The following is a 27,587-nucleotide window of genomic DNA, read 5'->3' on the forward strand; positions in this document are numbered from 1 at the left end:
ATAAAAATTTCTTCCAAAAATCTAGTCCTTCAATAGGATCTTTGGATAAATAAGATTGTAGCCTGGCTGAAGGTGAAGGGGAAAGAGGGGGTGTAATATGATAGTCCTGGGTAGTAGTAGCTAAAAGCCCCCCCCCCAACCACCACCACCACCCCCCTTTTGGAGGGTCCCATCCTGAGTGAGTGTGGCAGGACAGAGACTGTAGCAGACGCTCTGCATCTGTCTCCTGTCCATTTTCCATATACCCACAGCTCTCATGTTTCACTCCAGAGGACAAACACACACACACACACACACAAAGAGCAAAGGGGAAAAAAAGATGAATATCCACAATCTAGTTCATTATGATTAAAATTGTTCAAATCATTTAAGAATTTTTTTCATTTTTATTTATTTATTTTTTTTCTTTCTAATTGATTGACATCTCTGTTCACTGGCTATTTTGAAATGATTTTAGGAATCACCTGGTCATTGGAGAGCTTTTTATCGCCGTTGATTCCCTGTAAAAGCACTGTTTCCTCTGACTTGTCAGTCTTCATCTCCCCAACCATGTCATCCTTACCCGGCTTTACCTTAGTGCTGAAAAACAAAAGCGACAACAACACATTCTTACCAGCATCATGACTGACCATGTCATCCTTACCCGGCTTTTCTTAGTGCTGAAAACAGCAACAACAACAACAACAACACATTCTTATCACCATCATGATTGTCGTGCACTCAAAACAAAACAAAGCAAAAAAGTATTCAAGTGAAAAAAAAACAAAAAAAAAAAAACACCAACGACTGGTTAAATTTTCCTAAATACCAGTTATGTTGTTTTGTTTATCTTAACATTAATTTGAATGCTTACTATGTTAATAAGATTATAATAGTTTCAGACAACAGTGCTTTGTTTCATATATATATATACACATATACACTGTATATCTGTGTATATATTTGTGTGATTTTTGATTCCCAACAGAGAACATACACCCAGACACGTACAGGTCTTGCTTCCCAGATCGTCCACACGAAATTTTGCCCGTCTTGTAGAGGAAGTAGAGAACACTGCCCAGAACAGCCAGCAGTAGAATACATATGATAATGACTGCAATGATCACTCCACTGCCCCCTAGTGATAGATAAGGACAAGCATCGCCACAAATTACAACTTGAGATAAACCACAGCAAGTATTAAAAAATAAAAAAAAAATTTAAAAGGCTTAAAGAAGCATAGCGAGAATCTTTTTTTTCAAGATTTTCCAGATCACTACAGATTGATTTAAGCATTCCATGGGATAGGCATATGTTTGCAATGCATTGACAGACACGCCTGCCAATAACATTACAACTGCATTCAGTGCAGAAAATGTTCTGTGTTGTGCAGGAAAGATTATGGTTCAAAAGGAAATGGAACAGTCTGTAAGCTCTGAAACAGGCAGCAAACCCGTGTTTCACTACATAAATCAGACGGATCATTGCATGTGTAAGGGAGATCCTGCATTTCTCTATCCCCCCCTGGGGGTGGCGCTGCTGTTACAGAGGACAGAGTAGAGCAAAGAGAGAAGCTGCTGTGCATAAGAAACCATTCATTTAATGGACTGTACAGGAAAAGGTTTAAATATATCCATTCAGACGGGAAACACTTGAAACAAATTAAACGAAAAATCAAATAGCACAAGCAACCATTTAATTACTGCGATTGCGGATACAAAACGACTAATGGCTCAATTTTCATAAATTCCAATTAAGTTGTTCCATGTTAATCTGAACGCTAATTTGAATGCTAACTATATTTATCTGAGTACTAATTTGAATGCACTCTGTGCACAGAATGTTTTACATATGTAACACAACAGTGGCTTACACCTCATGAATACAAAATGAAATGTTTACGTGCTGAAAAAAGTGAAAAAGCAAAGGTGGGCAGGAACAGAGAAGGGAGAGAAACGAGATGATGCAGTGATGGTGGGCATGCTAGTGTCGGATTCCAACGTCTGCTCAAGGCAGAGGAGATTCAGGAAGTACAAACCTCTCTTGCCCTTCTGTTTGGGGGAAGAAGGAGATCCTGCCGCTGAGACAACAAACCACATTGACACAGTTACCCAGGCGAACTGGCCTTCTCAGTGAGAGAACTACAAAGCTGTTATATTCTACACGACCTGTAAAACATTACGTTCTTCACAAAATTCTAAGCTTTTGCCAGCATCTATCAGAGGGAAAAAAAAACCCTCCTCAATAGAAAGAGACCAGAAAAAATACGAGGAATCGTTTCCTGGACCTGCAGCGTCTGGTCAATCTCATTTCACTGGTGCAAAGCTGCAGCAAACAGCAAATAAACCCAAGCTCTCATAGTTTGATGCAGGAATCTGTAAACTTATGGAAAACTATGGAAAAACGGTTTCAGCACAATCTACCTTATGCTGTTTGAAACCAACTCCTCTCTGTGCAAACATATGTTTTTTGAAGTGTAGCCCCTGACAATGGATCATTGAAAAGAAAATATGACTTAAGATGGAGTTAAGTTACATATGCCTGTATATGACAAAACATTTTTGCTGCAGTGAACGGTATACACGGTCAATTCTGTGCCAACCCTTACCACTTAAATTTGAAATCTGACAATCAAAATATGTTGAAAGAAAATGTACCTTTTGTCCATGTGGAAGTTGAAGTTGTTACAGGTGTTGTTATCTGAGCTGCAAAATGAAAAGAAAAAAAAGCCCTTTAATTTTACTCAAACTTTATTAAGTACAGGTTATCAACAACTGAATAGTGATTCAGTATCAAATATACAACAAAGTACAGAATGCACTATCCCTGAGCAGAAAAACAGGAGAAAGAAATTGAGAACCTATGTGCCAAATGAAGAGCAATACACAGGATTCTAGGGCCTGGAGTGTTAAGGGCCAAATTTACCTATACACATGACAATGCAGAACATATATTCTTGATGGATAACAAGGAACTGCAACAAACAGACTAGAACAGAGTTTCTCATTCAAGATGATATGCTGATGGCTAAAACACAGCCAGTATGAGGGGCATGAATGTAAAGTGAGGTCAGAGGGTGGAAAACTCACTGGCTGAAACACTGTAGGACATGGAAATGGTGCCATATGAATTGAAGGCAATGCAGGAAACATTGACGTCTGAGATGGCTTTTACTGTCACCACACTGTAAACGTTCGTTTCTGTCAATGTCTCTGACACCGCCTGGAAACTCTATAGAACACACACATACATATAAACAAAAAAAATATAGTGCACTTCAAGACAGCTCCTTGACAGCTATCACATCAAAACCAGTCAGCGTTCAGAGAACACAAAGAACCGGTCTTCAGTCTGAGGGACAATTGTTTATCATCCTGGTTACACCATGTCCTGAGCCCTTCTCTTCATCTTTTCACAACAAGAAAAACACTTATTAAATTTATTTAGGATGAACTATGCAGGCAGACACATATTACAATACATGTCAGAACTACTGAATCCTTCACTGTGTGCATTCAAGTTTAATGTATCCAATGTATCAATTTTGCCTGCATTGCTTAACCAATGAAAAAGTCCAAAAAAAATTTCTAACAATAAATATTTACCGACCCATTATTGGTTGTGTCACTGGTCATCTAACTACTTCTGCCCTTGTTTTACTCAATCAGATCCTATGAACATGGTTCATTAGGCGGTGTATCGCTGGCGTACCTCTGGGTTTGAGAAGGTCCAGTTGATGAATGGGACAGGGAAGCCTCTAGCATAGCAACTGAGGTTCACTGACCTCTCAGCATTGTCCTCTGAAATCACCATCACTGGCTGGACCATATCTGGACTCCCTGAGGTTTCAATGACATTTACATATATGAAGAGATTAGCGAGATTCCAGAACCAACGAACACACTCTGTAGTTTTCGGAATATCCAAAAAGACACATGGACTCACCATGCACATCTATTTGTATAGAGTCCTGTTCCTGTAGCTCAGGCAGAGAGGGCACTGTCACTTTACACACGTACGTGCCAGCCATTTCATAGGTGCCATTTTCCATCAACAGTTTATCCCCCTCCCCTATTTGTTTCCCATCCTACCCAGGGAAAGAAACAGATAAAACATAGTGAAGACACTGAACTTTTCGGCTATCTCAGGACTTCCCTTGTTTTGGAAATCCAAGTTCGTTCATGCTAATGTTGAAAGATGAATCATTGATTAACTCCTCTTATGTTCCAGTAGCTTAATGTATCTCCATTTTCTGAAGAACCTTGATTTATGTTCATTTGTTACTAGGTATCTGTGAGAGTACCAGCAGAGCTCACCTTACTCCACACAGTACGAGTAGGCAACGTGGAAAATGCTGTGCAGATCAGTTCTAAGTCTTCTCCCAGAAGCAGGACCGAGGAGTGATCGTCAGATATTCTTCTGACCTCAGCAGGTTGAAGAACTAAGGAGAAAAAAAAGAGGTTGTAGTCCAAGTGTAGTAGTCAGCAATAACTGCTGTCGCTGTGTGCTGTCTATACTCACAGTTCACGACAAGTTCCATGGAATCTTCAAATTCTTCATATGTGTCCACGTCCAGAGACTTGCACTGGTACGTGCCATTATTTAACTGGGTTACATTAGCCAGGATCAGCATATCCAGTTCTGCCTCTATGTCCTCCTGCAGCAAAAGGTGAGATCTTTTTTTTTCCAATTTTCTCCTTTACTCATGATTTGTGTTGGATTGCTTTTTTAGTGTAAGGGGCATAGACTGCGACCGGTGGTGTTGAGTTTCTTACTCCTTTAAATGTGAAAGTAAATGGCGGCTGAGGGTTTCCATCCCCCCGGCAGCGGAGTGTGACATTGTCCCCTTCTTTGACAAGGCCCTTGGGATACTCCTTCTCCAACGTCACCTTTGTGGACGCGTCTGCAACGATTGGATTGAACAGATAAAATGTGCACAAAAATCTAGCCCTAGTTTTAAGATGTTTCATATACATTCAGGACTTGAAAACACAAACGGAAACCAAAAAAAAAAAAAGAAAAAAGAAAAGCAAGAGGCATTTTTCCAGAATGGAGAGGAAAAGCTAGTTTATTGTGGTCTACATTGCATTTTCAATTAATATTATTGTAGTAGAATTAAAATGATAACTGACTACTGATTGATCATTTCTTATGATACTGCTGTAAGCTCAGATGTTGCTGGCTACAGTCGAATAGACAGTTCAAGCACAATGCAGAAAGTAAGAGGCGTGCTTGTCATCAGAAAGTAATGCAATTGTAAGACACAGAACTTTTCTATAGCTTCAGCATTTAGTAAAAAAAAAGAAAAAAGAAGAAGAATTGACCAAGAAAACGCTTTTTATATTGCTTTACCAGCTAAGGAATGTTATACTGTCATTGGGCCTCAAGAACATAAACGTTAAAGTGGCGATTCTCCTCAGAACAAACCCATACAGCAAAAATGTCATTTTCAAGCCCTTTTGATACTACGTGTTGAAGATGAACAAAAGAAATCCATGAAAAGAAACCCATGCATTCTTTATGTAGGTGAAATGAAGCGTGTCTAGGATAGCAATTCAGATTGGTCTCTGTGTCCTTGGTCAAATCATGTCACAAAAGAATACATTTGTTTTAAGATTCACAATGGACTCACAGTGGACTGTAATATTGATGCGGTCAGACTCAGTCATCTTCAGTCCCGCAGGGACAAAGTAGCTGACCTCACAGTAGAATTTGGAATCCTTGTATTCCTTAATCACTCTGAGATGCAGATCACTCTCTACAGAGATCAGGCCACTGGGGTGTATAGTTTCTCTTTCCATAACTTTCACATCTAAGATCGAAACAGAGACAAAAAGATTTAATGTCCTCATTTCATCTAGTAATATTAAATATGAGTCACATTTCATCTGCTGCTATGAGTCACTGACTATTGGGGATGTTTACGCTTGACTTTAACTGGATTCTAGCGCTTCCAAAGAATTCTGGATTCTAAAAAGAAATTCTAGGGCATCGCTATGACATTGCTGCACATAACACACATATTTTTTGGGTGGAGCAGGAACAGGAACAGGAATATTTAGAGAACCAGTGCTTATCCCCATACTCACTCTCATCTTCTTGTTGAAGTGGAGTCCTGTCCCTGTACCATGTGATGTTAGGATGAGGATAGCCATTATTCACTTTGCAGGTTGCAATCTGGAGCACAGGAAAAGATACAATAAGACATGAAGCTCACTGCAACTCTCAAATAGGACTGGACTTCCATTTTGGGATGGTCTACCTTCGAATGGCCAAGATTGCTGACAGGGATTCCACCATACACTGGCTCAATGCTGGGAACCTCAGGTGACTCTAAAAAAGAAAGAAAGACAGACAGACAGACAGACAGACAGACAGACAGAAAGAAAGAAAGAAAGAAAGAAAGAAAGAAAGAAAGAAAGAAAGAAAGAAAGAAAGAAAGGATACTGTTATCAGAAGTTACTAAAAAAAGATGTCCAGAAAGATAAAACCAGTACAGTTCATAAACAAAAAGAAACACCCTTATAAGTCTTTGGCTTTCTTTCTCTCCTCTCAGACTTACTGAACACCAAGAGTCGAGTGTGTCCCTCTGCACTCCCCAAATCTGAGGCCTTAATAGAGCAGTAGAACGTCCTCTCGTCACTCAGCTGTACCTCAGGTATGGACAAAATTGATGTTCCCTTCTTACCCACCAGATGGTGAGTGACATTGATTCGTCCATGGAAGCTAGTGTCCGGTTCCACAGTCTCCGTGTGGTCATCACCATAAAAGATCTGCTTTTTGTTCCCAGTGTGCTTCTGCATGAAGTTAGAACAAAGGAGGCATGGATGTGTCAGAAGTGCATGTTTAAGATAAACTGAGGAGTACTATTGTAAAAAATACTCACCACAAACCACTGGACAACCACATCATTGGATTTCTGACTTAGTGTGTACATGCACGGGATGTCGACCATGTCACCTTGGTACACCTCCACCCTGTCTTCCATGCTCACTTCCACCTTCGCCCATGCTGCATTTTGCAACACACATACACACACACACACACACACACACACACACACACACACACAAAGACAGAAAGAGAAAGAGAAAGAGAGTCATAATCACTCTCCTTCACACAGGACCATAAGGACATTTTCAAAACGTCATTTACACTTTTACTATGACAGTGGCGCACAAGTGCATTAGCACAGTTCCTCACTCAGGCCACACACACGGGCCTGGTGTCAGAATGCCTGATATGGTGGGAGCTGAGGAGAAGCGTACGGTTAGACAGGGAGAGAGAGAGAGAAAGAGAGAGAGAGAAAGAGAGAGAGAGAGAGAGAGAGAGAGAGGGTGCTATGAGAGGAATTCTGAAAGCCCACCCATGTCCACATTTATGTGCTGCATTCCAGTGTTGTCACCCCTCAGGACCATGAAAGGCTCAATTTATAGACAGAATAGTGCCCCTGTGTTTGCTCATCCAAAAAAAGTGCTCTTTTTTCCTTAAAGCATTGTATAGTGGTTTTCTTGTGTTGTGGAAAGACCCTACTCTGATAGAATGCTATATCAAATATATCTATTCAGCGTAGTAGTATGCGGGTTTCAGTTGAAGAATTACACTTGAAGATTCTTGGGAAAATATTAAACAGATTAGCTCATTCTCCTCTCACACTGAGAGAAAATGAGAGAGAGAGAGAGAGAGAGAGTATGCCATGAAAGCACTTCTACATCGGTTTGCATAACAGCTCTTGGGTATCCAGTACCTTTCAAGTTTACTGTCAACAATAACAACGCACTCCCCACCAATCCATGTGCTTCTGCTGGACTTACATACAGCTAATTGACTATGAAGGATGCTTCCCCATTACAGAAATCCAATTTGTTTTTCCCAACAAAGGCATTTCCTGTGCATTAGTGATGTCAGCCTTGTGTTGCTGACTCACTTTGAAGAGGCAATCATTGCCAAAGAGCATAACAACAATGGGATCACTGCAGACTGTATACTTACTGTATACAGGACGGTCTATAGGATGCCAGTGTTCTATGGATTTTAAGCCTTTATGTTTAGAGAAGAGCCTTGAAGGCATTACGACATGTACTTTAAAAAATACAAAAAAAATACAGTTCTGTAATTCTTTGATGTGTTATAGTGCTGTGGCTGTACCATGCCAGAGGATACATAAGGCACAGAAAAAAAATGGACAGCATGCTCCCAGGGGTCCTCACAGTAGACAGTCATGTCTAGTAATAGTGAGGGTAGTGAGCAGTCTAACTAAAGCCTGTATTAGAAGTAGCCAGTAAGTATCACTGGTCCTTTTGATAGCTGAGGCCTAAAATATTACAGATGCCATTTGTTAGTGCCAAAATGCTCCACTGCACTGACCCAACTGCAAGACCCTGCAACTGCAAGTGTCCTGCAGCCCAAAACACTCTTCACACTGACGGAATTGTTTCTAAAAGCCCAAGAGAAACTGTGTGAGGTTTAAGACACTGAACATGAGAATGAGAGAGAGAGAGAGAGAGAGAGAGCGAGAGAGAGAGCGAGAGAGAGGGAAGGAGGCTTAATTAGAAACAGCTGGTAATGTGGATGTGACGACTTGCCGGGTGGTTGGAGTATGTGGTCATTAGTGAGTCCCAACATGGTTGCCAAGGGAGCAGTATAAAGCTGAGGTTTGGTGAATGCGTTATTTCAGGCTGCTAGTCACCAAGGAGCTGATGTGGTGTTTACCACTTCACCATTATATCCCCACAGAAAGCCTCTACAGTAATCTGGCTCACTAAATGTCAACACGTTAACTGATTGGAGAATTATAACTGTACAGAAAAAAACAGGGGGTAAATATGTTAATGTCTCCTTCGTGATCACTGGTTTTCATCTCACAACTTAAAGGGGAAGAGAAGATTTTGAAGATGTTGAAAAACGTTGAAATTAGCAAGTCGGTGTAAACACTGGTTGAGTTTGTGTATACACTGGTTGATCAAAAAGCACACTAAAGATGGGGGTAAAAAAAAAAAAAAAAAAGAGGTCGGGTATATTTAAACCATTACCTTAGTGACAGAATTAGGCCATGCGAAAAGCTGCCAACATGTCTGAACTCCTCCCATGCTGAACGTCATAATGAGCTGTAATTACTATTTAAGACTTGCATATACACTCCAAGAAGTCAGACAGCTGCCTCTAGATATCTAAATGTGTTGAAAAGCGCAATGACAGGGCTGTACACACTCAGCTGGCATGATTACTGTAAAACCAAGGATCTGTCGATGGTTTAAATCATGACTGGAGGTGTCAACAAGTGTAAACAAAGTCTGTTGATGTTTTTTTTTCTTTTCTTAGATCCAGCATTATTGTGGAAAGCACCAAAGCAGGTTGTGTTTAATGAGCCAGACTAACAGTTACAATCCAAAAGTTTCTTTAGTCCTTTGAAAAGGATTTGAGTATACACTTTCACCCACTTTTTGAGTGTCTTCAAAGAAGACTTTGATCTACGAACGAGAAGACACAACAAATGTCTCCTGACTTCATGGCAAAAGCTACCAGACTGCTTTCTACACCTCCAGCTGAGCCCAATTCAAGTAGCAGCTGCTTTGTATCTTCTATAACTCCACAAAGGTAAGTTTACAAGAGAAGACAGAGAGACAACCCCTGGAAAGGTAGTTGAGATATGACTCCACGTTCTTAAGCAGTGGAATGTGTTTTGACTGAGACGATGGAGGACACTTTGCACCCACTGTTCAACCTGCTTCCCACTGATAACGACACTACAGCAGCTGTCAAGAGGTCACAGGTGCAAGCGTTTCCTCCTGACAAGGGGGCCTCTCAAAGGCCTCCATTCTCCATGTTCCTTTGTTCCCTACCTTTCATTCAGTCCAGCTTTCCTGATGTTCAGAGTGGAGTCTACTGGCCCTCCTTGTGATGCCTTTGTTAAAAACGGCATGTTTGCTCATTTTGTAAAACCTCACATTTCACGAAACAAACTGAATGTTAAGCAATGGGTTCGTCTCATTCCAAAAACTGCTGAGAACCTTGTTTCTGTGAAGAACTGTGAAGGAATGTACACTTTGGTTAACCTGCAGTGAGGTGTTTATAACAGATAGTCTGTGCTGTCTGGGTCCTCTAAACTCATTAACTGAACCTCATTAGTCTAGACTCTGAAGGGTGAGTCCCTCATCCTGCACATGCTGGGCTTTGGACTGGGAAACGGCATACATTCCCTCTAGGCCAATGTCAGCAGGAGTAAAGGACAGCCCTGTTCCAAAAAAATGCAGCCTGCCCCCCCCCCCCCATATCTCTCCCCTAAAGGCTCATTAACTTGACCTCAAGACTTGACTCCTTCAATAAGCAGATTACATGGCTCTACAAATGCTCCAGCGCTAGGACAAGCAGCAGTTCTGTGTGTAACATCCTTAGAGGGACACACAAACATCCATTGTCAATGAGAACGACACCTGTTTTCGTGACTGTCCATTGTTCTGACCTACTAAGTCTAAAAATACAGCTGCAGATGCACTGCTTTTTGTGTCTTTGTTCTTTAGCACCAGTGGTAGAGTCCATTTCCATTTCATTCAATATGAGATTCAACTCTGCTATACTGTACAGAGACACCGTGACAGCACCACAGGATGAATAAGGAGCAGACTTTTCTTTAAGCAAACTGCCTGAAAATAGCTGAGAAAAATAAGACTCCTTTACAATCACATAGCACTCTCATACAATCACACAAGATGTTTATTTAATCCTCTACCTTCTTTTTTTTTTTTTTTTTTTTTAATTGGTCACCACTCTCCAACAGATCCATAGTTTTCATCCATTCCAATCAGCCTGTTTAGATTCTTCATCCACGGGAGCTGACTCATGTTTTAAAACAAAATACACTATATAACGCATCTTTGCCATCAGCAGATACATTATACCATATTTTGTCGAAACAATATTAATTAGGTGCAGCAAAAGATATAAAAGGAGCAGATGTAAACAAACAATTAATCTCAACTTGAGACTATTCTTGCACAGAGTAGCCATACACTGTTGCCCAAGATAAAGCTTTGCCGACGTGTCTTACTCTGTCACATCTAAGAATAACACCACTCTATCAAGTGTGTCTGACATTAATATGAAAAGGTTATGTGCAGAGGCAGATATGTTGCATGCAATGTCAGAAGTACAATGTATGAATCCCAAACCCCCTTACTTGCAAGCTATTTATAACAGCAATCATCAGAGCAGTGCAACAGAGCAGAACAGAGTTAACTTACAGCCTGTTTTTCTAACAGCACATAATGCTGACTGTTGGATATGAGAAAAACTGCTGTCAGAGTAAATGATAGATGTAGCAAATTAGGCAAGCATTTGACAATTACAGCCAAATAATAAAGTTGAAAAGAATTCAATAAAGTTGAAAAAGAGTCAGCTCCTACATAATCCACTGGCCTGTACCATGGAGTCTGGAGTGCACAAATGAAAACTATGGGGGTTTCTGGCCACCTCTGATGCTTTTAAGGTGCGGAACAGTCAACATATTGTATCACTCCAAATGAAAGATGCAGACCATGACCCCATGAGAAGCGCAATATGAAAGTCTAGTTCAGAAACACCAAGGTCAAAGACACAGGAACACAGTTTGTGTTTTCTGTTGAACTGGCATAATTTCAGATCAGATCAAATCCCCTCAAATTAATGAACAGTGGTAAAGGAACAGTGGTGGTTTTCTAAACACCCTGTCGATGCCGTGACCTCTGCACAGGCTCCTGTTGTGGCTGAATGTTATCGTGGCTGTGTGTCAAGTGTTAGCAATGGAGTGTTTGGGATTCAGGCCATGTTCAACGACGGAGAATACTGACTACCGGGCTTCCACGGAGGATGCCAGCCAGCCAGAATAATCTGTAGTGGTATGCTCTCTCTCCGTCAGACTGATCAGCGAGAAAGATTTATGGGCAGGAACAGTGAGAAAATACAGTATGGAGATGTAGGTCACACATAGAGGACCATACATTAGATTAACCGATTGGCAAGCCTACAGTCAGCATTGTGTGTGTGTGTGTGTGTGTGTGTATGTTTGTTTGTGACCAGCTATGCTGCTGTTTAATTGTTGTGTTATCATACAGCTTTTCAGTTTATTAAGCTATCTCTGACCTCAGTGATGGGAGTTTAAAAAGGGGATCTGTGTTTTACAGCATGTGAAAGAAGTCGAGGACCAAAAGGATGGAACACTCAGTTCACTGTACCCTCTATTTTGTTTGGGCCCCTTTTGATAAAAATACATTTCCTTGTAAGCAATTTTCTGACAGTATATGGGATGTGTCAAGCATCTAGCATTCAGATTAACGAACACAAACCATTAAAGTTAAGAAGAAAAGTCACAAAACTGTGACAAAATGGCTAAGAATCTCATGAGTACACTTCAAAAGTGCTCTCTGAGGGTTTCTGCCCCTTCATTTCCCCTGAATGCCTTTCCCACGTTGTTAAAAAAAAAAAAAAACAACTCCCCAGGACACTAACATCAGGAAAAGCAAAAATAACACAGCAGTTAGTAGTATGGGAAAGGCCAGCAAAGACAGCTCTTGTTTTCATGCTGCACTGATTGTGATGTCAGAGCTGCTCTCATGTCTCTGCCCTTAGAAGTATGGGATGCAAGATGCTTATTTCTCATTGGCAGGAAAGTCAATGCTCTAAAGATATCCCCTCCTCTGGAAGCTAGTGCCCCCATGCCAACGTGACAAAACATTCAAGAGCGGCCCCGCTCCTTTTTTGGTGCACTAGCAACCAGTGTGATTCAGCACTGTGTATCTAAGTGTTTGAGTATGCATGAGGAACTGCAGTATGTCTGTGGAATATAATGACATATTAGGATAGCTTCTGAGAGCTTTGGAAATCTAGGAATGGAAAGAATAAAGATTTTTGGAAGACAGAATTTTTATCCACCTCACTGGCATGCTCTGAAAAAAAATTGAAATCACCTGGAACTGCAGTTCAGTATAACCTTATGAGGGCACAACTGAACGAACTCAGCTCCCTTGAGAGAACACTTGGAAACTATTCTGATCTTTCACCCCTTAACAAACTATGTGTTGATCAAACAACATAACCAGTAACAATATCGACTTCATCTAAGAAAAATGAAAAAAAAAAAAAATCTTGAGAGATCCATTAATATCCAAGAAAGCTTATGCATTAAAAAGTACCTTGTAAGCTACTATCTATATTTACAAAACTGCACCTTGATCTTGCTCATAAATATAATCACAACTGATTTATAAGATGAATGAGTGCATTGGCTAATTTAAGCGTGTGTATTACCTTAACCACATATATTGTGTGGGTTCTCCAGCGGAGACACTTACTTCACAACTGAAGGTAAATACAGTGCCACACTGTGTCCTATCATCTAAAACCAGGGCTCCATTCGTCTCAGATGTCCTGCCAAGTAGCTCTCAGCAGTTCAGTGTTCTGTCAGCATGTTAAAGCCTCTGCTGCTTTCTGGCATAACTTCAGATGATGTCTACAAAATAAAAGAACTAATTCTCCAACGACGTCTCACACAGTCTGTAAGGGCCACAGCAGAGACATGTTTTTATGAACTGACATAAGATTTGCCTTCAGAAATTTCATACAGAGGACAATTGTACCAAAAGAGTAATTTGTCTGCTCTGTTTGAACCTTAACAGTCCATATCATACTTCAGGACATTCCAACAGTGTATCTTTAATTTCAGGCCTCAAGATCTAACCAACCATATCCTGATCATGCTCACTCCATGATGTTCCTTTCTCACACACAGCACACACACACACACACACACACATACTCATCCGTCCTCGTCACCCTCTGGCTCTTTGCTGATACGTCTGGCTGTGCTGAAGCCATTTAGGAAAATCTCTGAGGAACACATTAGCATAAAAGGTTCCTAATATTCCTGAGATCAGCATAGGCTGGTGTTTCAGAAAACAGCATCAATTATTAAGATGCACATAACGATGGCTAGAGAGAAAAGTCTCTACTCTTGTCAAAGAACTAAGAGACACTCCACCCACTGCCCCATTATTTCACTAACATCATCAGCTCCCCAAGGAACTGTCTATCTCCCGCTCAGTTCCTAAAAGCTGCTGGCTTTGAAGGTTTGTGAGAGACTTGTGTCTTGCCCTCTGAAGTTCTTAAGGAACGGAAATGGACTCCATAGAACTCAAGGAATAATTCCCAAAAGTGTGACCAGCACTTTTTTTCAGTGATTCAGACTTCCAGAACCAATAAACATTCTGTACTTGATCAAACCGTGGATGAAAGAAACTGAACAATGTTCAGAAAAGATACTGTACCCCTCTGTGCCCTTAGGCTTGATGCAAATGTTGGATGATATTCTGTCATAAAAGACCACCTCTAAGTTTGTTCATAATCTGAGACACATAAACTCTGATGAATGATGTTCTTTTATTTTGATTCCAAATTAATACAGCTGCTGAACAATACTTCTGGAAAAGACTTTCTGCAAAGTGCTTGAGAGGCAACATCTCCCCTGGAGAGGTATAGAGATAAAATACAAAGGAAAAAGTACACTGTGCTAATGATGCAAAAAGTTGTTCTCAGAGTCAGTAACATTCAGCTATTTAATTTGTTCATTTTACTCTTCAGTCACAAGTTTGCATTTTTTTTAAATATGTACAAATAAATTCAATGAGAGATCATTTGAGTGCCAACTATGGTGCCTACATTCAGATGGAATTTTTACATTCCTGTAAAAAAGGTCTGTAGATAGCTTAGTCGCTGAGTGTTTATACAGCCATTCTTAGGCATCTGCAAGTGTATTCAATGCCTGTCATGACTGCATAGCAGGGTTTCCGATGAAGAGGCAGAGGAGACCCGCTGCGGTAGTGTCAGAAGAGAATTTGGAAAAGGGGGACATAGAGTCAGAGCGAGAAATCTCTGAGGAATGCTTGGCATCCTGACCTGATGTGATAGCTGGGATAAGATGACCATTATCGAGGAGTCTACAAATCCACAAGCATAAGGCTGGTCGACAATTCAAGCCCTTGTCCCCAGACACCATCGGTCTGTCAAGGTCTATCCATTTCTCTTGACAGAGAGATAGGCAATACTGGGCTTCCAGAAATTAGCCACGCTGTGGGTGAGAGAGCAGAGGATGTGGAGGAGAGGGTCTCAAACTGACGGCGACAAAACCCTTTCTCAGGTCATTAATCCTGCCTAGAGTGAACAGACAAGGGTCTCTGTGAAAGTGTGACCTGAGAGCAAAAGTCTAAGAGGTTAAGAACGATATAAATCATGCCTTGATGCTCAGCAACAACTGAAATGCCCTCAAGCTATAAAATCTGCAAGTGGCCTGTGTCATTTAAAAGTTATTTTACATTACGTATAGGATCCAGATGTTCTGTCAGTGAAGTATGAAGTGCAAATACCTATGAGCCTCTTGACATGATGAAACCACAATTTAAAGTGTAGCTAAACAATTTTGCTGTCCTCTGTTGTGGTTAAATAGAGACAGACAACTTTCATTTAGTTTTAGGAAATAGTCACATCACAACTAAAACTACCATGTAAGTTGTCAATAACATAATTTATACTCTGGACTCCAAATGGCACTGCACTACTCCCTGTCATTTTTATTCATTTCTGTAAGGCATTTCATGTCAACCACTAGATTTTATTGCAGAGACTAGGTGACATGGATAGGTCACAAAATCCTCTTGGCTGAATGTATTGAGCAGCTCCAGACTAGTTTCTATCAACTAAAGGGGTACCACAAGGTTGAATTCTTGGTTCACTGTAGTTCATTGTTGTGTCAGGTTTCTGTAATAGTATTGTTGTTGCAAATATACACTGATGATGATACCATTATCTCATTATATCCTATAGAAGAGTTTTGAGTGCAACTAAGGCTCTGTCCCTTTCAAAAACACAATTTGATATTGTGTACCAAAAACTCACTTATTATGAATCGGCTATAAATCCACAGAAAACAAAGCAGAACTACTGTTGCACTCTAGATCAAAGAACCAGTCTCCCAATTTCTCACACTTAAGAGCATTACCAGGTTAAAGAGAGGAGGTGACATATTTAGATATCTTTAAGGTTTTCACCTGATCAAAATCTTTCTTTTAACCTTGATACTGAAAAAAGGAACAATTCTACCTAAAATGGGTTTTAATCTCAGCAAAAAAAAAAGTGTCTGCAGGCTTTTTAGATTGTGCTGATATCCTACATACAAGCACTCCTTAGCTAGTTGTAAAGACATCCTGTGCAATTCAACATATTACCATGTGCTTTGTCACAATTGTCAAAACACTTACAGACCACAGTGCCTTGTATCCTAGCAGAATAACAGTGATAAAGTGATTCCTGGATAGTTTCCATCATATCTGTGTTTTCTCACTCATGTCACAGTATGTATACATATAGATATATTTTTAATTTTCCTCAGATTTTTCAGAATTCCTGTGACTCCAACTCTAACAAATAGCACTGAAAGACATATTATAGACTTTAGAGAGTCTATCTTTTGCTATAACTTTGGGGAGACTCCCTAAAATCTATAAGCTGTAATTACATGGGGACTTGCTATAAATTAGATGGCATAAAACATCTCTCTCTCACTACAGCCAGCGAGAGATGAGAATACATTAAGGTGTGAGGTCTTCAATGAGGTTCTGCAAGGTGTTCAGTTTTAGTAATGCATTCACAACTTAAAGTGATATCTGGAATGTCTGGCACAGAGAGAGAGAGAGAAATAGAGCCAACAGATTAAAGTCACCTCACTCTTATAAACCCACAGCACATCCATACCAGAGCATTACAATCACTGCTTTGATGTGAGAACAGGAGCTCATGAGTAAACAGAAAAAAGGGCATTTTTTTACATTCACAGAGGCACAAAATGGCCTTCTATTTCTGTGAATCTGGTCATGAGCTCACAACTTAGATATGGTTTCCAGACAACACAAATCATGTGATGTGTGAGCAAACTGTCCATAAGCAATTATAAGCACAACATCGCTTTCTTTTTCCTAAAAGACAAAATTATGCTCTCCAATTAAAAAAAAAGCATGTTTTCCACTGTGTTCCTCATTTAATTAATGGGTATTTTGATATGCACAAAACAGATATTTAATATGTGAGGTTTAATTTTGTGAAATGAATTTGTTTCATTACATCAAAACAAAGTCAGTCAAGTAATTCAGTTTGTTGCTGTTGTTGTTCTTGTTTTTGTTGTTGCTCTTGTTGCTGTTTTTCTTGTTTTGCTTTTGTTCTTGTTTTGTTTTGCAGCGTGATATTAATAAGGCTCATTTATGTCAGTTTAATTATGAAAAAAAAATAAGATAATCCAACATCAATAGAATGACAGTGGTACACACGGTATCATAAATTCCTTTCCCCACAGAATAATTTGCTGTGTGTCTAGTGAATTTGATACTATTCTTAAATGCCAATCAACAGAGGAGGAGACCACATGTAATGAAACATGTACTTATTACTGTGTCAGGTTTCAGTGGGAAATGTTGTTTGAGCAGCTGGTGTGGAACCTCAGAGAGTATGTCAACCCAAACTCCTACCTATAAGTCTCAGCCTGGTTTCAGGAGAAATGTATTATACACTTACACCACGAGGGACCACGAATAATCCTCCCTATAATGAGACTGCTGGACCAGGGTCCTTGAATGCCTCCTAAGGCATTGTGTATGGTGAAATTCAAACCTAATAAAATCTGGCTCCAGCAATTACCACATTATAATGTTATTACAGCATGAGACAGCAAAGACGAGATGACATAACCAACCGTTATATTTAGCGGTATATTTGGCACCAACAGTGGGAGGACTGTGCTCATAAATTCACAACTCTTACCACTGTCAAAGAGAGCACTTGTTTGTTGATGACTGTCATCTTTGCAGTGTTCAAACTCAAACATTTATGCAGTCACAACGGTGATTGTGTGCAGTCTTGAAATGCTACGGTTTGACTTGACTACTGTTTCCTGCTATGCTGTCGAGCAATGCACAAATCAAAATTTCACACTTTAAGAGTGTAATGCCTGTCTAAAATATCGGTTTTGCTTAACTTCCAGAGACACATCAATTTGACATAATGATAGTTACTGTAGATGCAGAGTATCATCCTCCATGATTAAAAAGAAAAGAGTTATCAGTGCAAACAGCACTTTAAGTGCATGCCCAAACATTGAGCTCTTCTATACAATGTCCTGCTGAACCCTTTCAAGGGCCAGACCACCTATCTTACTTACTTATGTGGTACACATTGATGCTACAATACAGCTGCTCCTGATCTACAATGGAAAGTTAAAATAATGATACAATGCAGTACCCACAGCCTCCAAAAGTTTCAGATAGTTCTAAAACACAGGGACGTATTGCCAACGATGGTTTTTCAGCTGGTACCTTAAAAATAGAGACAACTGATAAAATGAAGAGCACCTTTACAACTCACGGTTCCCTAAAAGTTTAGTGTGTCCCTGAAACTTCAGGTTGTATAAATATGCTATTGTACAGTCTGTAAGGTAAAACAGAGTGAGAGGATCACAGTCTGGCACTGCGACAACGAACAGGAAACACTTCTTTTAAAAGCTCCGACTCCCCTCTGGGCTTTTCTAGAACAAGAGCGGCATTCAGCCTCACATTAGCTCCCTCAGAAATGGGCCCTCTAACTAAGTCCTGCTTTACTGCAGAGGAATAGTTCTTCTTTTTTCTCACCATCTGACTCTTACCCAACATCCCAGCACACCTCAGTCTAAAGAGTTAAGTAAATATGATGGAGGAGAAAGCTACCCTCGCCACCCGAGCTGGGATGGCTCCCAGCAGTAAATGTTGTTCTCGTCAAGACTGGGCATCTGTACCCAACACAGTGATCCCTGGTGCCATGTTGGCTTGGACAGCTCACAAGGACACCTCACATCTTTCACAGAATCTTAAACTCATCTGTTAATCCAAATGCTCCTATGTAATTCACTGAGATTTTTGTTGTTGTTGTCTTATTATTCATGCATTATGTGTGTGTGTGTGTGTGTGTGTGTGTTTGTGTATTCATGTGCTGCCAAAAAGAAATAAGGCTCATTTAGGCAAATTTGTGATGGTGATACAAGCATTACTTCAGCGTAAAAAAAATGTAGAATATTCATGCAATTTCATCAATATTTGTCCAGAGGAAGCCAACATGCTCACAAACACACAGTCATTTCCCAGTAACACATAACAACCCTCTATCATGTCCTTATATAGTTGTAGAGAAACATCTTTAACAGTTCAGGGCTGATTTGAAGTTGAAAAGAATGTTAATTTTTTTACAGCTGGTTAAACTAAAAAAAAACTACAAGTATTTCTAATAAAAGGAAACTTTGGTTATATGCAAAAACAAAAAACCAGCAATTTGTTTCCACTGTGGCCTAGAAATAGGTAACTAGACAGCACTGAAGTATTGTAAATGCATAATTTTACTTAGCTTTCCAGTGATGATTTTAGTCAGTAGACTGCCCGAACTCAGAAGCTGACCTTCTAACCCATATATACACTACAGATTCAAGTCTGAATATGTCTCAAAAGGCAGTTTTCAAGGATGCAGAATTTAAGAGAATCATTGTAAAAGACATCTTCCTTACACTGCTTACAGTACAATCTATTTCCAAAGGCATTTCAGCTTATGAAACATAAGGCAACGTAACTGAGCGCTTTCATCCCAAATGCCTCATACTTGCACACTGAGAAACACAAACAAGTCCATAACATTCTGTTCGTATCAACCAAATTCTATTATTCACTTTGTTAAACCAGTTGAGGGCATTGAAGGGGAAACTTAAACTTTGCAAAAAACATAATCATTTCCTTGACCAAATCAAAGGATTAATCTACTTCAGATTTGTCTTACAAACAGATCTGGTACTGGAATGGAAGAGAAAAGCTTTGGACGTAGAAAGCGAAACAACATGGATGAGTGGGCAGTAGCTGAGACATGGCTAGAGAAAAGAAGAGCAGAGACGAAAGGGTCTACTTGTTGATGAGGAGATTTCTGAAACCTGAACTGTGCCTAGGCCTTCTGTGATTAGTTAGAAGCCAGGTGTGTGCAGCTGTCTGGCCGATCTGCTCTGAAGAGGGAATATGGGTACGGTAAAAAAAAGAGAGAGCGAGAGAGAGAGAAATTGGTGTGGAGTTACCAAACCAGTTGTGAGTGATGTCTAATAGCTGGAGATCCAAAGGAGCAGATGATGGTAAAGAATTTATAAAACACCCACCAAGGTGATAGACCTTAAGTCAGTCAGCAGTACATCTGCCAACTTCCAACAGTCAACATCTCTAACAGACTGTGCGTCATAAGTGTCACAGATGGGCCATCGCTAATGGAACATCAGTCTAAGCCTAAGGAAAGGATGTATCAACGGTAACAAATCAAGTCTAAACGCTTTCCAAATTTTCATGATTTCAGTAAAAACAACAGAGCGTGCCTGGAACATGCACAAACGTGAAAGGATCTGCACCATTTGTCTGATCCAAAAAAAAAAAAAGAACAAAGAAAAGAAAAAAAAAAAAAGAACTCAGGTCCCTGGCAATTCTCTTCTTAAGAGTCCAACCCAATACTTTCACAGTTTTTTTTTTTTCATAGCACAGTACTGATTTACTGACTGCACTTAAGGATGTTAGCTCGGCTAAAATAGCTCTGCACGCTGTACTTACTATAGCTGTAACCCACTGGCATCCTTCCACTGCCATTTCACTGAGTATCTATTGTTAAGCATGTGCAGTGATGAACTCCCCAGATGTGAGCAAATATCCAGGTCTTGTTCTCAAATCTATCAGTATAGAACTGCAGGAGTAAGAAAGCCTGTCTGCAGAGAATTCATTCACATTGCCAATGTATTCAACAACTTCCCTGTGACACCAACCATTAAAGTTAACAGCACAGGGAATGGACTTTTTTTTCATGACTGGACACATTTGGGAGGCACCTTCCCTTCTCCTTGAAACAATTAAATACCAAAAAGAGCCACACTCTGCAACATAGCTCTAATACCCTACATGCCACAAGTCAAGTCAGGTACAGACGTAAACTCTGCCAAAAAACTATAATAGTGTTTAAAAAGGTCTAACTACCTTTTCAAAACTTAAAACACATTTTTAAAAGGCAGTAAGGCTTTTCATGCGTTACCTTTCCTTGGTCTGAGCTGAAGATTAATGAACCTGACTTCAGTCACGAAGTATTTTATATGGCATGGCCAAGCTTATAAACACTCTCTGACAGGGAATAGATATTCTTCAGGATACAAAAGCCTGACAAAATATGCCCTCACTTTCTCTGCTAACTGAACCAAATCTACCTCAGAGGAGCTCTCACTCTTATTCTTTATCCAGTTCCAGTTCTGGCAAACCCTAGAATGAGAATTTAAGCAAAGCTTAATATGTCTGTAGCCCCAGCTTTCATCAGTTTGTTTGTGTGTTGAGTAAATAAAAAGAAAGGTCAGGTCCAATCTCATAGTATGCCTGGGAAACAGAACTGAGTACTTAAATGTACTGATAGTTGATTTTCTGCAGTGTTATATTGACAGTAGAGTTTCTTCAATGGATATTTTGAGGAATATTATAGTGGACAATGGGATATGGCCTATTATATACTAATGGTTCCTGTATCCTGTTAGAGATACACTGAGTTGAAAATGAAAAGATACCACAAAATCCCTACAGGCTCCAGGTCTGGTAACAAACATGAAGCCAACATAGCAATTATTTAATCAGAAAATACCATTCTAGGGCTTTCTTCCCACTCACACTGAACAGAGGTCTGGCTCCTGTCAGCCCTGTCCTAACAACAGTGTGTTATCCAGGCATATATTTATACAGCCCCAATAGAAGTGGTATCAAAATAAAAGGACGGTTTCTTTATCCCTGTCATGCAGACACGAAAAGAGGCCAAATTATAGGGGGAGGGGTTGCAATGTATGGGAAGTCTGCCCGGAAACAAAAGGCCAGGTCATTGGGAGCATGTTTGGTACAGGACAGAAAGGTATACAGGAAAAATCAGTAGAGAGCCAAGCACGAACATTGCACTGTAATGGGAGGTCAGCTGCTATCCATCACTCAAACTAATTCAGTTCACTGGCCCCTCAGTGCATCTCATACAGAAGGCACGGTGTGGACAAACAGTATGCCTAAAGTGTGACTGGTAGACTGGAAAAGAACATGCATTTAACTCTTCCCCTTTCGAGAATGTCCACCCTACTTCCCGGGCTTCTGAGTTCATTACTATTCAATTTGGGCTGTTATATTTGTTGGGCTCTTTTTATTAGAAAGATAGTGTAGAAACATCCCATACCCACCGCGAAGGCTAATCCCTGAAAGACATACACCAAAACTTGGAATGCAACTATAACGTGTTATTATTAATGCACACCATTCCATACATTGACATTTTGCCCCTTAAAGAGCTCACATATAACTTTATTGTTTAAAAAACTGTCATTCTGAACACTTAACGTTTGACACTAAGGACGTACAACACCAAATCAGCGAGTGGGAGTAATCAGACTTTCTGTATATAGGGGACCACATGTAAAATTTTCTGTAGCGAGATGACATTCAATAACATTCATGAAATGGGGAGGCCAGGCCTACTGATATAGGCAAGCTGGAAACTAATGTCTGCGTAGGCTTCAATCTAAACACTGCGAGAGAACTTAACATAAACAGGATGACGAATGCAAACTGTTCATCTAAATGTAACTGCTCGCCTTCATATGAAGATCATCTAGCTTCAGGTTTTTTACAGCATACAATCTCAAATGTGCTTGGAGGCCCGATATGTGACATTCCAGATCCTTTTTACCCTGCCAGAGCAAAGAATTTTAAGACCTCTGTTTCAAGTGCAGCACTGCTGATACATTGCCCAGATCCTCACTTCATTATCTCTGGCTCGCAAGATTAGACACAAAGCCTTTTATTGTTACAACTCAGGACTTTGCAAGACTCCACTGTGATGGGACACGGGAGGCGTAACATTTTGGGGTTGAGGGACAGCCATTTAACCCCTAATTGGACAGTGTCAGGGAAAGCACATTTTCTTTTTATCAAAGAAACTGCTGGAATCTTTTCTAACATTGCTCCTTTGAAGATCCAGAGAAGGAGGGGAAACAATTCCTTGCGTTCTCTAACATAATGACAGGTCCAGTCAGACAAGCTGTGTTCTGTACTCAGAATGGACCACAGAGTGGGCAGTGGTGAGAACATGCAGCACTCATTCACATGAGCTTTCTTGTTCAGTATCAGGAGAAGTACGAATCCCTATAAGGTCGGTCGATGGTAAATAAAAAATTCTGCAGTTTAAGCAGCACCATTACAGTAGAGTAGAGCAAAGATTTACATAGTGCACTCACTTGCACTCACCTCCTATATCTCTCACACTGAGACTTCAAGATGATAAACAAAACCAAAAGGCACATACTACACAAATTTCTTTAGACAAATCAATAAATTCAGTTAAACAGGCTACGATCAAATTCATATTCTAAGCAGTTCGACAAAGGTCTAGGCTATTCAGTCCTTGAGTGTTTTATTATAAAAGATTGAAAGACTTTTACAAAGACTGAACACCACACACAGCCAGATCACCTAAAAGGTGGCAACTGTAAAAAAAAAAAAAAAAAACACACACACACAAGTTATGAGATGTTCTGGTATAGATACATGGTAGTTCTGAAATGTGTTTTCAGTTAAGGAGAGCAAAGGTATCACACAGCTGTCGGTAATAACGCAGGGACTCCCGGTCAGTCTGTCACAGGAATCATTCAGGCTCTTTGAATGATTTCCAAATGCAGAAATAATCAGAGTTAGCTTGCACATCTTTCAAAGGGGCTTTCACTCAGGAAAAGATACATAGGATACACATGAAAGCATTCTTAAGAAAAGAAAAAAAAAAGATCTTTGCACCAACCCTCCTCAAAGACTTCCATATTGAGTATAATGATACAGAGAAATATTATCCTCTTTTGTTGCTTTCCAACAATAAATAACAGCCAACAGATCAAACGCTGATAAAAATTCATTTATGTTCAGCAAGGCTGTGTATCTGCCTCACTAAATCCTCAACTACATTACAGCAGGTATTCCATTATCATAAAGCAAGCTTCCCTAACAAACGGGGGGGGGGGGGGGGGGGGGGGGGGGGGGTTACTAGGAGGAAGATAAGAATCATTACAGGGAGCCAGAGAGGAAAGGGACCACTTGAGGAACCAAGCCTAACAGATGTTGAGAAAGTAAGGACAGGGAACAAAGTCCGTTAAAGACAGGAGATGAGGACAATGAGGAAAAGCTGTCTGGAGGGGGGTCAGCAGGGTGGACAAAGAATAGCCACGGATGCTGAGGGTTATATTGTTAAGTAAAATGAGACAAAAGAAAATGGGGTTAAAAGGAAACCGTGCCACCTTGACCACATCTGTCTAAACAAACACGATATGACAAACACTTCAAAATAACCTTCGGAATGAGCGGCGAAAAAAAATGTGTTTATGAAGAAACTGAGAAAACACACCCAGCCCATCCTCGACTTGAGACTCCTGCTATGCGGATGTGTTGTTGTCTGTGACCATCTCGTAAAACCCATGCAGAAAATGAAAATAAACAAATAAATGAACTCACTTGAAATCAGTTTATTACGGTAATGATCTGAGTTTAAATAATAAACAGACACTTGCGTATTCTGTTTAAACATTTACTTGTTTTTCTTTCTTCCTTTCTTTTCGGATCCTTGGTAAATTCTCTTACATAAAAGTCTGTGTGGTTTATGAAAGCAGACATAGTGCACTCATAACCAAGCGATCATTTAGCTCCAGTCTCGTGGTCTGTGTGGTTGAAAGCACAGATATGCCACTGTTTCCTCAGTACCAGAAAAACACATCTACCACTATTAAAGTGTGTGTGCAGTAATTATGAGTACAGCAAATTCTTACATCCCCCTATACATTTTTTTTATAAGAATGTGTCATTTTTATGACAAATATCACATTCTAGTGTTGTACTCCTGTCCTGATCCTTCAGTAAATATAATGTAACTGGTATATTGACCACAGAACCTTAGTTAGTTCGTTCGTTTAGAAATCGTGGTCTCCACAACTTTGAGCAGATGTTATATTAGGGTTAGATGCTAAGACTTTATACGGACTTGTTATAACATCAGTCATTTTTGTTACATCAGAATTTCAGCCCCTGGTTCCTTCTTTTACGGCATCACACGTTTTGACCATTTAAAAAGGTGTTTACAAATTCATTTAATTTCGACAAATATTTAAATAGGACATCGTAGTACGTCTTCACTAAAACAATTTTTTCAGATTGTTTAGCAGTATTTTTGATTCATCTCAAGTTGATTCATCAGCAAGCTGTTTTAACTTCATTTTTGAAGCTATCTTCAAATTCTCGTACTGCCTTGAGTTTATTGTTTTGTTTCCCCAGGTGCTTATAGTTAAGCATTCAACTTGTAATCATGTTGGTAATGCAGCTGGGTGCTTACAACAGAGGTACGAGGTGGGCTGCATACAATTCAGCCACAAGAATACATCCCTCTCTCACCGACTACCATGCAAACAGACGGTTAAGTCGCACCCTACACGAAAGCATCACATGCACTCTCTTATGTGAGAGATCAGTGAAGCCCATTCAGAACCATGATACAGTGTGTAAAGTCTGAAAACTTTTCTGTAAACACTGAAGTCAACATGCCGTGCATGCAGAAACGCGCATGATATTTTCCATGCAGTTTACCTTGCCAAGAAAGGATGTGAAACACCGCGAGCACGACCAGATTCTTTCGGAGTGTCATGACCACCAAATCTCTCTCCTTTCCGAGAGTGCAGCTGTCGCCAAGTGTGCGCTGAGAGCGAGAGCGATACACTAACCCCACGTCAAACCACGAGAAGCAGGCAGAGATTTGCATACAGCGCGCGTAAAAACCCATAGAGCGAGTAGGAGGGACAAGAAAGCCCAGTAACCAATGACGTGAGTGCAGGTACACACCTTTTCTGTGAGTCTTCATCACATTAAAATTTTGCAAATCTATCTAACAAGGGAAAGAAAATGTATTAATATCCGCTGATAGTCAAACTAGACCGTCTCAGCCGCTTAATCTTAAACACTTTTATTTTCATAGCCACAACTCATATACATGATTTAGAGGTATTCCTACAATAAGTTATAATTTCACTAAAAATAGATGACAGTTATGTGATGGAATTAAAGGTTTGGGTTCATCAGCACATATCGCAGGCTATCCAACAGCAGCTGCAGCGGGACTCCTCCCGGGGACTGCGACAGGTTCTGTTCTCAGATCAGTTATGCATAACTTTTAGTTTATATTGGAGGCAATAAATCAAGAGAGAGTAGGAATTATGCTGCGAACATAAATAATGCTACAATACAACCTGACATACTTGACCTGTACTTGTCATAGTATTCGCTCTATCGAAGCAACGTTGTTAGCTCTGTCTACCATATATGGGCACCGTTAGTGTTGTCATCCACCAGTGGATGAAAAACAGAATTGGCTAGAAGCAGTTGGTAACTGGATCATATATTATTGTGGGTAGTGCATGGACCTCAATGAGAAGCTAAGCATAGGGAATACAACTTTATTTGGATATACAGTAAGCATCCAACTGCCCAGGGAATGTAAGAGACCAAAATACATTTCCTACCAATGCAATCAATCTAAAATGATTTACCATCTCTCACTCCTGAATTGTCATTGTGCTTTCACAGTAGAAAGGCCCAAAGGAGTGAATCTGAACATTGGTCTGATACGTTCTGCGCATGGCTGTAGTGCATAGCACTATATTGGTCAAAACCATCATAATGTCTAGTTGACATCATTTCTCATGCAGGCTATATGCAATAGTCATGATAATATAGTCCCACAACCACAAAACATGTGAACATATTACAGTTTGTTTGTTTTGGGGTTTTGTATGTCGGTCATTTGTAGTAAGTCACCCCTCCCCCATATGACAGTGAAAGTTTCATCCATTCCTGTAATGTTCCCTGTATTATATACGTCGACAAAATCTTTAAACCAATAAAATTTTAATTGACTTTTTTTTTTTTTTTAAATTAAATTACTCCCTTGTTTCTAAGTGCAGGAAATTTATTGGAAATTCAGACAGGGCAGCTATAACACATGTCCCATCCACTCTTGATGTTTGTACAGCATAAGCAGAACACAGTCATGACAGGACGTCAACCGTATCTGATGAAAATGATTGGTTCTGAATAGCGTGTGTGCTGATGTTACAAAGAGCTATGACACTAGCCACTGTGTGTTTGCTCACCTGGAGGAGGAAATGCATGTGGCAGTGTACTGCTGAACAATAAAACATAAAAATCCACAGGGATAAATAGATCATGTGTGATATGTTAAAAACCTATTCTTACACTGTTTGTCAGCCTTTTTATTACTGATATTTCGATTATGATACAAATAACGTTGCGGTGTTTGTTGCTGCTCTGCGTGTGCTTTCAACATGACCAACAGTAAAATAGTAAACGTTTTAAATGTGCTAACTTCTACTGATCCCAGAGGTTAAAATGAGACTTTTAAAAAATATTTTTTAAAAACAAGCTTTATAGCACAGAGAC

General features: G+C 39.9%; 1 protein-coding gene across 1 annotated transcript; it reads right to left on the minus strand.

Annotated features, from left to right (window-relative positions):
- On the minus strand, positions 1-25,833 carry mcamb (melanoma cell adhesion molecule b). The gene is made up of 17 exons (XM_030777688.1): positions 25,722-25,833; positions 6,866-6,990; positions 6,542-6,776; positions 6,242-6,312; positions 6,069-6,156; positions 5,612-5,791; positions 4,755-4,882; positions 4,501-4,636; positions 4,296-4,420; positions 3,925-4,066; positions 3,691-3,818; positions 3,069-3,210; positions 2,637-2,684; positions 2,018-2,059; positions 991-1,117; positions 465-579; positions 1-264 (listed from the first exon to the last, which is right to left on the minus strand). The coding sequence occupies exons 1-17, from the start codon at positions 25,777-25,779 to the stop codon at positions 262-264; spliced, it is 1,893 nt and encodes a 630-aa protein (XP_030633548.1). The 5' UTR covers positions 25,780-25,833; the 3' UTR covers positions 1-261.
- Between the last annotated feature and the right edge of the window lie 1,754 nt (positions 25,834-27,587).

This window comes from Chanos chanos, chromosome 6 (assembly GCF_902362185.1).
Source record: "Chanos chanos chromosome 6, fChaCha1.1, whole genome shotgun sequence".
NCBI lineage: Eukaryota > Metazoa > Chordata > Actinopteri > Gonorynchiformes > Chanidae > Chanos > Chanos chanos.